The 15,788-nt window shown below is 47.4% G+C and overlaps 1 protein-coding gene across 1 annotated transcript in view; it reads left to right on the top strand.

The window, feature by feature from the left end:
* The window catches only part of LOC118375790 (PDZ domain-containing protein 2-like), a 232,384-nt gene that overhangs the window by 87,039 nt on the left and 129,557 nt on the right, over positions 1–15,788 (top strand). Inside the window, 1 exon segment of the mRNA XM_052479737.1 lies at positions 15,396–15,541. Within this exon segment, the coding sequence (XP_052335697.1) occupies positions 15,396–15,541 (146 nt within the window).

Genomic DNA, 15,788 nt, shown 5'->3' with positions numbered 1-15,788 from the left:
GCTAATCTCTTCCCTGTTAGGGGTAACATTTACATTTTTACATTTAAGTCATTTAGCAGATGCTCTTATCCAGAGCGACTTACAAATTGGTGCATTCACCTTATGACATCCAGTGGAACAGCCACTTTACAATAGTGCATCTAAATCTTTTAGGGGGGTGAGAAGGATTACTTTATCCTATCCTAGGTATTCCTTAAAGAGGTGGGGTTTCAGGTGTCTCCCGGAAGGTGGTGATTGACTCCGCTGTCCTGGCGTCGTGAGGGAGTTTGTTCCACCATTGGGGGCCAGAGCAGCGAACAGTTTTGACTGGGCTGAGCGGGAACTGTACTTCCTCAGTGGTAGGGAGGCGAGCAGGCCAGAGGTGGATGAACGCAGTGCCCTTGTTTGGGTGTAGGGCCTGATCAGAGCCTGGAGGTACTGAGGTGCCGTTCCCCTCACAGCTCCGTGAGGCAAGCACCATGGTCTTGTAGCGGATGCGAGCTTCAACTGGAAGCCAGTGGAGAGAGCGGAGGAGCGGGGTGACGTGACAGAACTTGGGAAGGTTGAACACCAGACGGGCTGCGGCGTTCTGGATGAGTTGTAGGGGTTTAATGGCACAGGCATGGAGCCCAGCCAACAGCGAGTTGCAGTAATCCAGACGGGAGATGACAAGTGCCTGGATTAGGACCTGCGCCGCTTCCTGTGTGAGGCAGGGTCGTACTCTGCGGATGTTGTAGAGCATGAACCTACAGGAACGGGCCACCGCCTTGATGTTAGTTGAGAACGACAGGGTGTTGTCCAGGATCACGCCAAGGTTCTTAGCGCTCTGGGAGGAGGACACAATGAAGTTGTCAACCGTGATGGCGAGATCATGGAACGGGCAGTCCTTCCCCGGGAGGAAGAGGAGCTCCGTCTTGCCGAGGTTCAGCTTGAGGTGGTGATCCGTCATCCACACTGATATGTCTGCCAGACATGCAGAGATGCGATTCGCCACCTGGTCATCAGAAGGGGAAAGGATAGCAATGTCTGCATAGCAATGATAGGAGAGACCATGTGAGGTTATGACAGAGCCAAGTGACTTGGTGTATAGCGAGAATAGGAGAGGGCCTAGAACAGAGCCCTGGGGGACACCAGTGGTGAGAGCGCGTGGTGAGGAGACAGATTCTCGCCACGCCACCTGGTAGGAGCGACCTGTCAGGTAGGACGCAATCAAGCGTGGGCCGCGCCGGGAGATGCCCAACTCGGAGAGCGTGGAGAGGAGGATCTGATGGTTCACAGTATCGAAGGCAGCCGATAGGTCTAGAAGGATGAGAGCAGAGGAGAGAGAGTTAGCTTTAGCAGTGCGGAGCGCCTCCGTGATACAGAGAAGAGCAGTCTCAGTTGAATGACTAGTCTTGAAACCTGACTGATTTGGATCAAGAAGGTCATTCTGAGAGAGATAGCGGGAGAGCTCGACAAGGACGGCACGTTCAAGAGTTTTGGAGAGAAAAAGAAAGAAGGGATACTGGTCTGTAGTTGTTGACATCGGAGGGATCGAGTGTAGGTTTTTTCAGAAGGGGTGCAACTCTCGCTCTCTTGAAGACGGAAGGGACGTAGCCAGCGGTCAGGGATGAGTTGATGAGCGAGGTGAGGTGAGGTAAGGGGAGAAGGTCTCCGGAAATGGTCTGGAGAAGAGAGGAGGGGATAGGGTCAAGCGGGCAGGTTGTTGGGCGGCCGAGATTTCATCTGGAGAGAGAGGGGAGAAAGAGGTCAGAGCATAGGGTAGGGCAGTGTGAGCAGAACCAGCGGTGTCGTTTGACTTAGCAAACGAGGATCGGATGTCGTCGACCTTCTTTTCAAAATGGTTGACGAAGTCATCTGCGAGAGGGGAGGAGGGGGAGGGGGAGGATGATTCAGGAGGGAGGAGAAAGTGGCAAAGAGCTTCCTAGGGTTAGAGGCAGATGGTTGGAATTTAGAGTGGTAGAAAGTGGCTTTAGCAGCAGAGACAGAGGAGGAAAATGTAGAGAGGAGGGAGTGAAAGGATGCCAGGTCCGCAGGGAGGCGAGTTTTCCTCCATTTCCGCTCGGCTGCCCGGAGCCCTGTTCTGTGAGCTCGCAATGAGTCGTCGAGCCACGGAGCGGGAGGGGAGGACCGAGCCGGCCTGGAGGATAGGGGACATAGAGAGTCAAAGGATGCAGAAAGGGAGGAGAGGAGGGTTGAGGAGGCAGAATCAGGAGATAGGTTGGAGAAGGTTTTGAGCAGAGGGAAGAGATGATAGGATGGAAGAGGAGAGAGTAGCAGGGGAGAGAGAGCGAAGGTTGGGACGGCGCGATACCATCCGAGTAGGGGCAGTGTGGGAAGTGTTGGATGAGAGCGAGAGGGAAAAGGATACAAGGTAGTGGTCGGAGACTTGGAGGGAGTTGCAATGGGGTTAGTGGAAGAACAGCATCTAGTAAAGATGAGGTCGAGCGTATTGCCTGCCTTGTGAGTAGGGGGGAAGGTGAGAGGGTGAGGTCAAACGAGGAGAGGAGTGGAAAGAAGGAGGCAGAGAGGAATGAGTCAAAGGTAGACGTGGGGAGGTTAAAGTAGCCCAGAACTGTGAGAGGTGAGCCGTCCTCAGGAAAGGAGCTTATCAAGGCATCAAGCTCATTGATGAACTCTCCGAGGGGACCTGGAGGGCGATAAATGATAAGGATGTTAAGCTTGAAAGGGCTGGTAACTGTGACAGCATGCAATTCAAAGGAGGCGATAGACAGATGGGTAAGGGAGAAAGAGAGAATGACCACTTGGGAGAGATGAGGATCCCGGTGCCACCACCCGCTGACCAGAAGCTCTCGGGGTGTATGAGAACACGTGGGCGGACGAAGAGAGAGCAGTAGGAGTAGCATTGTTATCTGTGGTGATCCATGTTTCCGTCAGTGCCAAGAAGTCGAGGGACTGGAGGGAGGCATAGGCTGAGATGAACTCTGCCTTGTTGGCCGCAGATCGGCAGTTCCAGAGGCTACCGGAGACCTGGAACTCCACGTGGGTCGTACGCGCTGGGACCACCAGATTAGGGTTGCCGCGGCCACGCGGTGTGGAGCGTTTGTATGGTCTGTGCAGAGAGGAGAGAACAGGGATAGACAGACACATAGTTGACAGGCTACAGAAGAGGCTACGCTAATGCAAGGAGATTGGAATGACAAGTGGACTACACGTCTCGAATGTTCAGAAAGTTAAGCTTACGTAGCAAGAATCTTATTGACTAAAATGATTAAAATGATACAGTACTGCTGAAGTAGGCTAGCTGGCAGTGGCTGCGTTGTTGACTTTGTAGGCTAGCTGGCAGTGGCTGCGTTGTTGACACTACACTAATCAAGTAGTTCCGTTGAGTGTAGTCTTCCTGTTAGGGGTAACATTAGCTAATCTCTTCCTGTTAGGGGTAACAATAGCTAATCTCTTCCCTGTTAGGGGTAACATTAGCTAATCTCTTCCCTGTTAGGGGTAACATTAGCTAATCTCTTCCCTGTTAGGGGTAACAATAGCAGATCTCTTCCCTGTTAGGGGTATCATTAGCAGATCTCTTCCTGTTAGGGGTAACATTAGCTAATCTCTTCCCTGTTAGGGGTAACATTAGCTCATCTCTTCCCTGTTAGGGGTAACAATAGCTAATCTCTTCCCTGTTAGGGGTAACATTAGCTAATCTCTTCCCTGTTAGGGGTAACAATAGCTAATCTCTTCCCTGTTAGGGGTAACATTAGCTAATCTCTTCCCTGTTAGGGGTAACATTAGCTAATCTCTTCCCAGTTAGGGGTAACATTAGCTAATTTCTTCCTGTCAGGGGTAACATTAGCTAATCTCTTCCCTGTTAGGGGTAACATTAGCTCATCTCTTCCTTTTTAAGGATAACATTAGCTCATCTCTTCCCTGTTAGGGGTAACATTATCTAATCTCTTCCCTGTTAGGGGTAACATTAGCTCATCTCTTCCCTGTTAGGGGTATCATTAGCTAATCTCTTCCCTGTTAGGGGTATCATTAGCTCATCTCTTCCCTGTCAGGGGTAACATTAGCTCATCTCTTCCTGTCAGGGGTAACATTAGCTCATCTCTTCCCTGTCAGGGGTAACATTAGCTCATCTCTTCCCTGTTAGGGTAACATTAGCTCATCTCTTCCCTGTCAGGGGTAACATTAGCTCATCTCTTCCCTGTTAGGGGTAACATTAGCTCATCTCTTCCCTGTTAGGGGTAACATTATCTAATCTCTTCCCTGTTAGGGGTAACATTATCTCTTCCCTGTTAGGGGTAACATTAGCTAATCTCTTCCCTGTTAGGGGTAACATTAGCTAATCTCTTCCTGTTAGGGGTAACATTAGCTAATCTCTTCCCTGTCAGGGGTAACATTAGCTCATCTCTTCCCTGTCAGGGGTAACATTAGCTCATCTCTTCCCTGTCAGGGGTAACATTAGCTCATCTCTTCCCTGTTAGGGGTAACATTAGCTCATCTCTTCCCTGTCAGGGTAACATTAGCTCATCTCTTCCCTGTTAGGGGTAACATTAGCTCATCTCTTCCCTGTTAGGGGTAACATTATCTAATCTCTTCCCTGTTAGGGGTAACATTATCTAATCTCTTCCCTGTTAGGGGTAACATTAGCTAATCTCTTCCCTGTTAGGGGTATCACTAATCTCTTCCCTGTTAGGGGTAACATTAGCAGATCTCTTCCCTGTTAGGGGTATCATTAGCTATTCTCTTCCCTGTTAGGGGTAACATTAGCTAATCTCTTCCCTGTTAGGGGTAACAATAGCTAATCTCTTCCCTGTTAGGGGTAACAATAGCTAATCTCTTCCCTGTTAGGGGTAACATTATCTAATCTCTTCCCTGTTAGGGGTAACATTATCTAATCTCTTCCCTGTTAGGGGTAACATTATCTCATCTCTTCCCTGTTAGGGGTAACATTATCTAATCTCTTCCCTGTTAGGGGTAACATTATCTAATCTCTTCCCTGTTAGGGGTAACATTAGCTAATCTCTTCCCTGTTAGGGGTAACATTAGCTCATCTCTTCCCTGTTAGGGGTAACATTAGCTGGGAAAACAGACTACCTACAGTGGTAATTAGTGTTGTATAAGAACTGTCTGAGCAAACAGCAAGACAGCGTGGGATCTCACTGGGAGACACACAGGGATATGACTGACTGACTGTGACATGTCGGACATGTCGGAAGCCTGTGTTGCGATGCGAAGCCCGGGTCCAACTAAGTCAAGTGGTCTGTACCAATCCTTAGGTAAACATCCTTCAGGACTTACGTCTGTTGTTTTGGTGTCAGACTCTTCCGATGTTAAGTTAACACCATTCAGTACTAGGAGAGGGCTAGCTGTTATGATGTTGTTTGAATTAAAGGTTTGGTAGAGGAAAGGACTAACTGTGTGGTTAGCGTAGGGAGAGGAGAGGACTAACTGTTGGGTTAGCATTGGGACAGGAGAGAGGACTAACTGTTGGGTTAGCGTAGGGAGAGGAGAGGACTAACTGCTGGGTTAGCGTAGGGAGAGGAGAGGACTAACTGCTGGGTTAGCGTAGGGAGAGGAGAGGACTAACTGCTGGGTTAGCATTGGGACAGGAGTGGACTAACTGTTGGGTTAGAGTTGGGACAGGAGAGGACTAACTGTTGGGTTAGCGTAGGGAGAGGAGAGGACTAACTGCTGGGTTAGCATTGGGACAGGAGAGGACTAACTGTTGGGTTAGCGTAGGGACATGACTACCTGCTGGGTTAGAGTTGGGAGAGGAGAGGACTACCTGCTGTGTTAGAGTTGGGAGAGGAGAGGACTAACTGCTGGGTTAGAGTTGGGAGAGGAGAGGACTAACTGTTGGGTTAGAGTTGGGAGAGGAGAGGACTAACTGTTGGGTTAGCGTAGGGACAGGAGAGGACTAACTGCTGGGTTAGCGTTGGGAGAGGAGAGGACTAACTGTTGGGTTAGAGTTGGGAGAGGAGAGGACTAACTGTTGGGTTAGTGTAGGGACAGGAGAGGACTAACTGCTGGGTTAGCGTTGGGAGAGGAGAGGACTAACTGCTGGGTTAGCATTGGGACAGGAGAGGACTAATTGTTGGGTTAGAGTTGGGAGAGGAGAGGACTAACTGTTGGGTTAGAGTTGGGAGAGGAGAGGACTAACTGCTGGGTTAGAGTTGGGAGAGGAGAGGACTAACTGTTGGGTTAGCGTAGGGACAGGAGAGGACTAACTGCTGGGTTAGAGTTGGGAGAGGAGAGGACTAACTGCTGCGTTAGAGTTGGGAGAGGAGAGGACTAACTGCTGGGTTAGAGTTGGGAGAGGAGAGGACTAACTGTTGGGTTAGCGTAGGGACAGGAGAGGACTAACTGCTGGGTTAGCGTAGGGAGAGGACAAACTGCTGGGTTAGCGTTGGGAGAGGACTAACTGCTGGGTTAGAGTTGGGAGAGGACTAACTGCTGGGTTTAGCGTTGGGAGAGGATAGGACTAACCGCTGGGTTAGCGTAGGGAGAGGAGAGGACTAACTGTTGGGTTAGAGTTGGGAGAGGAGAGGACTAACTGCTGGGTTAGAGTTGGGAGAGGAGAGGACTAACTGCTGGGTTAGTGTTTGGAGATGACTAACCGCTGGTTTTGCGTTGGAAGAGGACTAACTGCTGGGTTATAGCATAGGGAGAAGAGAGGACTAACTGCTGGGTTAGAGTTGGGAGAGGAGAGGACTAACTGTTGGGTTAGCGTAGGGACAGGAGAGGACTAACTGCTGGGTTAGAGTTGGGAGAGGAGAGGACTAACTGCTGCGTTAGAGTTGGGAGAGGAGAGGACTAACTGCTGGGTTAGAGTTGGGAGAGGAGAGGACTAACTGTTGGGTTAGCGTAGGGACAGGAGAGGACTAACTGCTGGGTTAGCGTAGGGAGAGGACAAACTGCTGGGTTAGCGTTGGGGAGAGGACTAACTGCTGGGTTAGAGTTTGGAGATGACTAACCGCTGGTTTTGCGTTGGAAGAGGACTAACTGCTGGGTTATAGCATAGGGAGAAGAGAGGACTAACTGCTGGGTTAGAGTTGGGAGACGACTAACCGCTAGGTTAGCGTTGGGAGAGGAGAGGACTAACTGCTGGGTTAGCATAGGGAGAGAAGATGACTAACTGCTGGGTTATAGCATAGGGAGAAGAGAGGACTAACTGCTGGGTTAGCATAGGGAGAGAAGGTGACTGGGTTAGCGTTGGGAGAGGAGAGGACTAACCGCTGGGTTAGCGTTGGGAGAGAAGAGGACTAACCGCTGGGTTAGCGTTGGGAGAGGACTAACTGCTGGGTTAGCATAGGGAGAGAAGATGACTAACTGCTGGGTTATAGCATAGGGAGAAGAGAGGACTAACTGCTGGGTTATAGCATAGGGAGAGGAGAGGACTAACTGTGTGGTTAGCGTAGAGAGAGGAGAGGACTAACTGTTGGGTTAGCGTAGGGAGAGGAGAGGACTAACTGTGTGGTTAGCGTAGGGAGGAGAGAGGACTAACTGTTGGGTTAGCGTAGGGAGAGGAGAGGACTAACTGTGTGGTTAGCGTAGGGAGGAGAGAGGACTAACTGTTGGGTTAGCGTAGGGAGAGGAGAGGACTAACTGTGTGGTTAGCGTAGGGAGAGGAGAGGACTAACTGTGTGGTTAGCGTAGGGAGAAGAGAGGACTAACTGTTGGGTTAGCGTAGGGAGAGGAGAGGACTAACTGCTGGGTTAGCGTAGGGAGAGGAGAGGACTAACTGCTGGGTTAGCGTAGGGAGAGGAGAGGACTAACTGCTGGGTTAGCATTGGGACAGGAGAGGACTAACTGTTGGGTTAGAGTTGGGACAGGAGAGGACTAACTGTTGGGTTAGCGTAGGGAGAGGAGAGGACTAACTGCTGGGTTAGCGTAGGGCGAGGAGAGGACTAACTGCTGGGTTATAGCATAGGGAGAGAAGAGGACTAACTGTTGGGTTATAGCATAGGGAGAAGAGAGGACTAACCGCTGGGTTAGCGTTGGGAGAGAAGAGGACTAACCCCTGGGTTAGCGTTGGGAGAGGAGAGGACTAACTGCTGGGTTAGCATAGGGAGAAGAGAGGACTAACTGCTGGGTTATAGCATAGGGAGAGGAGAGGACTAACTGTGTGGTTAGCGTAGGGAGAGGAGAGGACTAACTGTTGGGTTAGCGTAGGGAGAGGAGAGGACTAACTGTGTGGTTAGCGTAGGGAGGAGAGATGACTAACTGTTGGGTTAGCGTAGGGAGAGGAGCGTAGGAGAGGAGAGGACTAACTGCTGGGTTAGCGTTGGGAGAGGACTAACTGCTGGGTTAGAGTTGGGAGAGGAGAGGACTAACTGCTGGGTTTAGCGTTGGGAGAGGACTAACTGCTGGGTTAGCGTAGGGAGAGGAGAGGACTAACTGCTGGGTTAGCATTGGGACAGGAGAGGACTAACTGTTGGGTTAGCGTTGGGAGAGGAGAGGACTAACTGCTGGGTAAGCATTGGGACAGGAGAGGACTATAACTGTTGGGTTAGCGTTGGGAGAGGAGAGGACTAACTGCTGGGTTAGCGTAGGGAGAGGAGAGGACTAACTGCTGGGTTAGCGTAGGGAGAGGAGATGACTAACCTGCTGGGTTAGCATTGAGACAGGAGAGGACTAACTGTTGGGTTAGCGTTGGGAGAGGAGAGGACTAACTGCTGGGTTAGCGTAGGGAGAGGAGAGGACTAACTGCTGGGTTAGAGTTGGGAGAGGAGAGGACTAACTGCTGGGTTAGCGTTGGGAGAGGAGAGGACTAACTGTTGGGTTAGCGTAGGGACAGGACTACCTGCTGGGTTAGAGTTGGGAGAGGAGAGGACTACCTGCTGTGTTAGAGTTGGGAGAGGGGAGGACTAACTGCTGGGTTAGCGTTGGGAGAGGAGAGGACTAACTGCTGGGTTAGCATTGGGACAGGAGAGGACTAACTGTTGGGTTAGAGTTGGGACAGGAGAGGACTAACTGTTGGGTTAGCGTAGGGACAGGAGAGGACTAACTGCTGGGTTAGCGTTGGGAGAGGAGAGGACTAACTGCTGGGTTAGCATTGGGACAGGAGAGACTAACTGTTGGGTTAGAGTTGGGAGAGGAGAGGACTAACTGTTGGGTTAGAGTTGGGAGAGGAGAGGACTAACTGCTGGGTTAGAGTTGGGAGAGGAGAGGACAAACTGTTGGGTTAGCGTAGGGACAGGAGAGGACTAACTGCTGGGTTAGAGTTGGGAGAGGAGAGGACTAACTGCTGGGTTAGAGTTGGGAGAGGAGAGGACTAACTGCTGGGTTAGAGTTGGGAGAGGAGAGGACTAACTGTTGGGTTAGCGTAGGGAGAGGACAAACTGCTGGGTTAGCGTTGGGAGAGGACTAACTGCTGGGTTAGAGTTGGGAGAGGAGAGGACTAACTGCTGGGTTTAGCGTTGGGAGAGGAGAGGACTAACTGCTGGGTTAGCGTAGGGAGAGGAGAGGACTAACTGCTGGGTTAGCATTGGGACAGGAGAGGACTAACTGTTGGGTTAGAGTTGGGAGAGGAGAGGACTAACTGTTGGGTTAGAGTTGGGAGAGGAGAGGACTAACTGCTGGGTTAGCGTAGGGAGAGGAGAGGACTAACTGCTGGGTTAGAGTTGGGAGAGGAGAGGACTAACTGTTGGGTTAGCGTAGGGAGAGGAGAGGACTAACTGCTGGGTAAGCATTGGGACAGGAGAGGACTAACTGTTGGGTTAGCGTAGGGAGAGGAGAGGACTAACTGCTGGGTTAGCGTAGGGAGAGGAGAGGACTAACCTGCTGGGTTAGAGTTGGGAGAGGAGAGGACTAACTGCTGGGTTAGCGTAGGGAGAGGAGAGGACTAACTGCTGGGTTAGAGTTAGTTAGCGTAGGGAGAGGAGAGGACTAACTGCTGGGTTAGAGTTAGGAGAGGAGAGGACTAACTGCTGGGTTAGCGTTGGGAGAGGAGAGGACTAACTGTTGGGTTAGCGTAGGGACAGGACTACCTGCTGGGTTAGAGTTGGGAGAGGAGAGGACTAACTGTTGGGTTAGAGTTGGGAGAGGAGAGGACTAACTGCTGGGTTAGAGTTGGGAGAGGAGAGGACTAACTGTTGGGTTAGCGTAGGGACAGGAGAGGACTAACTGCTGGGTTAGTGTTGGGAGATGACTAACCGCTGGGTTTGCGTTGGGAGAGGAGAGGACTAACTGTTGGGTTAGAGTTGGGAGAGGAGAGGACTAACTGCTGGGTTAGCATAGGGAGAGAAGAGGACTAACTGCTGGGTTATAGCATAGGGAGAAGAGAGGACTAACTGCTGGGTTAGAGTTGGGAGAGGACTAACCGCTGGGTTAGCGTTGGGAGAGGAGAGGACTAACTGCTGGGTTAGCATAGGGAGAGAAGATGACTAACTGCTGGGTTAGCGTAGGGAGAGGAGAGGACTAACTGTGTGGTTAGCGTAAGGAGAGGAGAGGACTAACTGTGTGGTTAGCGTAGGGAGGAGAGAGGACTAACTGTTGGGTTAGCGTAGGGAGAGGAGAGGACTAACTGTGTGGTTAGCGTAAGGAGAGGAGAGGACTAACTGTTGGGTTAGCGTAGGGAGAGGAGAGGACTAACTGTGTGGTTAGCGTAGGGAGAAGAGAGGACTAACTGTGTGGTTAGCATAGGGAGAGGAGAGGACTAACTGTGTGGTTAGCGTAGGGAGAAGAGAGGACTAACTGTGTGGTTAGCGTAGGGAGAGGAGAGGACTAACTGTGTGGTTAGCGTAGGGAGAGGAGAGGACTAACTGTGTGGTTAGCGTAGGGAGAAGAGAGGACTAACTGTGTGGTTAACGTAGGGAGAAGAGAGGACTAACTGTGTGGTTAACGTAGGGAGAAGAGAGGACTAACTGTTGGGTTAGCGTAGGGAGAGGAGAGGACTAACTGTGTGCTTAACGTAGGGAGAAGAGAGGACTAAACTGCTGGGTTAGCATTTGGAGAGGAGAGGGCTAACTGTTGGGTTAGGGTTAGTAGAGGGTGTTGGGAGAGAACTAGCCCAGACAAGTCTCTCCTTGACAGGCTCACTGTCCTCAGGCGACCGCCTACCTACCTGTCATCATTCACAACACAACACCTTCGACAGGACAGGACAGGACTGGACAGTTGCTTAGTAATACCCCAATGCTCCCAGGGTGTGTGTCTCATCACTCTCAGGGTCTCTTCTCTTCACAAAACTTATACACAGGTCGGTTGTTTAGCAACAAAACCTACAGACGGGTTGGTTGTTTAGCAACAAAACCTACAGACAGGTTGGTTGTTAAGCAACAAAACCTATAGACAGGTTGGAGAAAATAAGCGAGACAATCACAAGGACAGGTGGAGACAATCACAAGGACAGGTGGAGACAATCACAAGGACATGAAACTCATCAAAGTGTGACATATAAACTACTGGTGATAATAAATCATTATATAAACTACTGGTGATAATATATCATTAAACTACTGGTGATAATATATCATTAAACTACTGGTGATAATATATCATTATATAAACTACTGGTGATGATATATCATTATATAAACTACTGGTGATAATATATCATTAAACTACTGGTGATAATATATCATTATATAAACTACTGGTGATAATATATCATTATATAAACTACTGGTGATAATATATCATTATATAAACTACTGGTGATAATATATCATTATATAAACTACTGGTGATAATATATCATTATATAAACTACTGGTGATAATATATCATTATATAAACTACTGGTGATAATATATCATTATATAAACTACTGGTGATAATATATCATTATATAAACTACTGGTGATAATATATCATTATATAAACTACTGGTGATAATATATCATTAAACTACTGGTGATAATATATCATTAAACTACTGGTGATAATATATCATTATATAAACTACTGGTGATAATATATCATTATATAAACTACTGGTGATAATATATCATTATATAAACTACTGGTGATAATATATCATTAAACTACTGGTGATAATATATCATTAAACTACTGGTGATAATATATCATTAAACTACTGGTGATAATATATCATTAAACTACTGGTGATAATATATCATTAAACTACTGGTGATAATATATCATTAAACTACTGGTGATAATATATCATTATATAAACTACTGGTGATAATATATCATTAAACTACTGGTGATAATATATCATTATATAAACTACTGGTGATAATATATCAATAAACTACTGGTGATAATATATCATTAAACTACTGGTGATAATATATCATTAAACTACTGGTGATAATATATCATTATATAAACTACTGGTGATAATATATCATTAAACTACTGGTGATAATACATCATTATATAAACTACTGGTGATAATATATCATTAAACTACTGGTGATAATATATCATTATATAAACTACTGGTGATAATATATCATTAAACTACTGGTGATAATATATCAATAAACTACTGGTGATAATATATCAATAAACTACTGGTGATAATATATCATTATATAAACTACTGGTGATAATATATCATTATATAAACTACTGGTGATAATATATCAATAAACTACTGGTGATAATATATCATTATATAAACTACTGGTGATGATATATCATTATATAAACTACTGGTGATAATATATCATTATATAAACTACTGGTGATAATATATCATTAAACTACTGGTGATAATATATCATTATATAAACTACTGGTGATAATATATCATTAAACTACTGGCGATAATATATCAATAAACTACTGGTGATAATATATCATTAAACTACTGGTGATAATATATCATTATATAAACTACTGGTGATAATATATCATTATATAAACTACTGGTGATAATATATCATTATATAAACTACTGGTGATAATATATCATTAAACTACTGGTGATAATAGCGTGGGGCTTGTGTGTGTCACAACTATCAGTGTCAACAAGGCTGGTATTGCTATTACCGTAATGAGGTAATCAAAGTACAAATTACCTCTCACTCTCGCTCTGTCTCTCTTTCTATCTCCCTCTCTCCATTCCTATGTGATGATTTACCCTATGACTTCTAAACCAGGAACTAGGGAGATCCTTATTGTAATGGAATCCAGCCCAGGTAGAGTAGCTAGCACACAGACATCAGGCCTGTCGTTATTATAATGGAATCCAGCCCAGGTAGAGGAGCTAGCACACAGACATCAGGCCTGTCGTTATTATAATGGAATCCAGCCCAGGTAGAGGAGCTAGCACACAGGCATCAGGCCTGTCGTTATTATAATGGAATCCAGCCCAGGTAGAGGAGCTAGCACACAGGCATCAGGCCTGTCGTTATTATAATGGAATCCAGCCCAGGTAGAGTAGCTAGCACACAGGCATCAGGCCTGTCGTTATTGTAATGGAATCCAGCCCAGGTAGAGTAGCTAGCACACAGGCATCAGGCCTGTCGTTATTATAATGGAATCCAGCCCAGGTAGAGTAGCTAGCACACAGACATCAGGCCTGTGTTTCAGACTGAACATATGGTAGTGCTTTAAATTTTAATCACTTCAATCCCCTTAGAGGGTTGGCAATTGTCTTTTCTGGGGCAGCTACATCGTGTGTGTGTGTGTGTGTGTGTGTGTGTGTGTACACAAGTTGTCAAAGACAGGTGCCTCTAAGGATCACTCAGATTATATTTATAGAATATCTACAGAGGAGGATGGAGGAGGAAGAGGAGGAGAGAGGAGGATGAGGGGAAGAATAAGTGGAGGAGGAGGATGAGGAGGAGAGAGAGGGGAGAGGAGTAGGAGGGTAAGAAGAAGAAGAGGAGGGGAGAAGAGGAGGCATTGTTGATCAAACTCCACACCTCTCAGCAGGATGAGGAGGAGAGAAAGGAGGAGGGAGGAAAGAGGAGGATGAGAGAGAAGTTGGAGGGGAAGTATAAGAAGAGGAGGAGAGAAGAGGATGGAGGAGAGAGGAGGCAGTGTTGATCAAACTTCACACCTCTCAGCAGGATGAGGAGGAGAGAAAGGAGGAGGGAGGAAAGAGGAGGATGAGAGAGAAGTTGGAGGGGAAGTATAAGAAGAGGAGGAGAGAAGAGGATGGAGGAGGAGAGAGGAGTCAGTGTTGATCAAACTCCACACCTCTCATGAGGATGGAACACACAACCTTCTCTTTCTAGCGTCTTCCTAACGCCCGACAGTTGGAATAGTCTTGACTTTAATTAAACACCTCAATGGACTGTTTTCTAATGGGTGATTTGAGTTTAACTGTCAAAAACAATGAATTTGTTGAACTATAAGGGTTTTTAAAATAGTTTTTTTTACATTTGAAAAACATAAATTGTCAGAACAATATTTTTTTATAGATGGTTAGATAACATCTCATTATTTCAGAGGACAGTTGGTTTTTTGGAACTGTGTCTCCTGCATAGTCTTGCAACATCAATATAGACTGAAATAGTTTGGGTACATGTATATATTCAGTAATAATAGATCTGAATGTCTGAAAAACTCCTTAATCTGTCATGGATCAAACACTCCCAAAGTCTCCAGCAGCACCTGCAGCATTGAGGTGTAGAACTACTGGTGCACCACTAATTACTGTCTAAACCCCTTGTCTAAACCCCTTGTCTCAACCCCTTGTCTCAACCCCTGTCTAAACCCCTTGTCTAAACCCCTTGTCTAAACCCCTGTCTAAATCCCTTGTCTAAACCCCTGTCTCAACCCCCTGTCTAAACCCCTTGTCTAAACCCCTATCTATTACATATGGATCTTGTTCTTGTGATATACAGTATTAGTGTGAGTGTCACTGCCTTCAACACTGCAACCATGACCCTAACTCTGTGTCCTCCAGCCCAGATAAGGAAGTCATATCAACCATGACCCTAACTCTGTGTCCTCCAGCCCAGAGAGGGAGGTTGTATCAACCATGACCCTAACTCTGTGTCCTCCAGCCTAGAGAGGGGAGTCATATCAACCATGACCCTAACTCTGTGTCCTCCAGCCTAGAGAGGGGAGTCATATCAACCATGACCCTAACCCTGTGTCCTCCAGCCTAGAGAGGGAAGTCATATCAACCATGACCCTAACTCTGTGTCCTCCAGCCTAGAGAGGGAGGTTGTATCAACCATGACCCTAACCCTGTGTCCTCCAGCCTAGAGAGGGAAGACATATCAACCATGACCCTAACTCTGTGTCCTCCAGCCTAGAGAGGGAGGTTGTATCAACCATGACCCTAACCCTGTGTCTTGTCTGTGTCCTCCAGCCTAGAGAGGGAGGTTGTATCAACCATGACCCTAACTCTGTGTCCTCCAGCTTAGAGAGGGAAGTCATATCAACCATGACCCTAACCCTGTGTCCTCCAGCTTAGAGAGGGAAGTCATATCAACCATGACCCTAACCCTGTGTCCTCCAGCTTAGAGAGGGAAGTCGTATCAACCATGACCCTAACCCTGTGTCTTGTCTGTGACCTCCAGCCCAGAGAGGGGAGTCGTATCTGGAAGATGCACCTGGTGAAAGGTCAGGAGGGTCTGGGCATCCAGATTACGGGAGGACGAGGGTCCAAGCGCTCCCCGCACGGCATCATCATAGCGCACGTAGAGGAGGGAGGCGCCACACAGAGGTAAGATATACACACACGCGCGCACACACACACACACACACACACACACACACACACACACACACAGTACACATTTGATACTGTATGCCCACACAGGTGCATACCTGGAGATAAGCCACCACTTTTGCAATTTGAGAGATATGTGTGTGTATTCTTATAGGTATGTAGAGTGATGGTGTCTGAGTCCTCTCAACCAGCCACATGGTGTCTGAGTCCTCTCAACCAGTCACATGGTGTCTGAGTCCTC

This window comes from Oncorhynchus keta, chromosome 25 (assembly GCF_023373465.1).
Source record: "Oncorhynchus keta strain PuntledgeMale-10-30-2019 chromosome 25, Oket_V2, whole genome shotgun sequence".
In the NCBI taxonomy this organism is placed as follows: Eukaryota; Metazoa; Chordata; class Actinopteri; order Salmoniformes; family Salmonidae; genus Oncorhynchus; species Oncorhynchus keta.
This window is presented reverse-complemented; position numbering and strand designations above follow the sequence as displayed.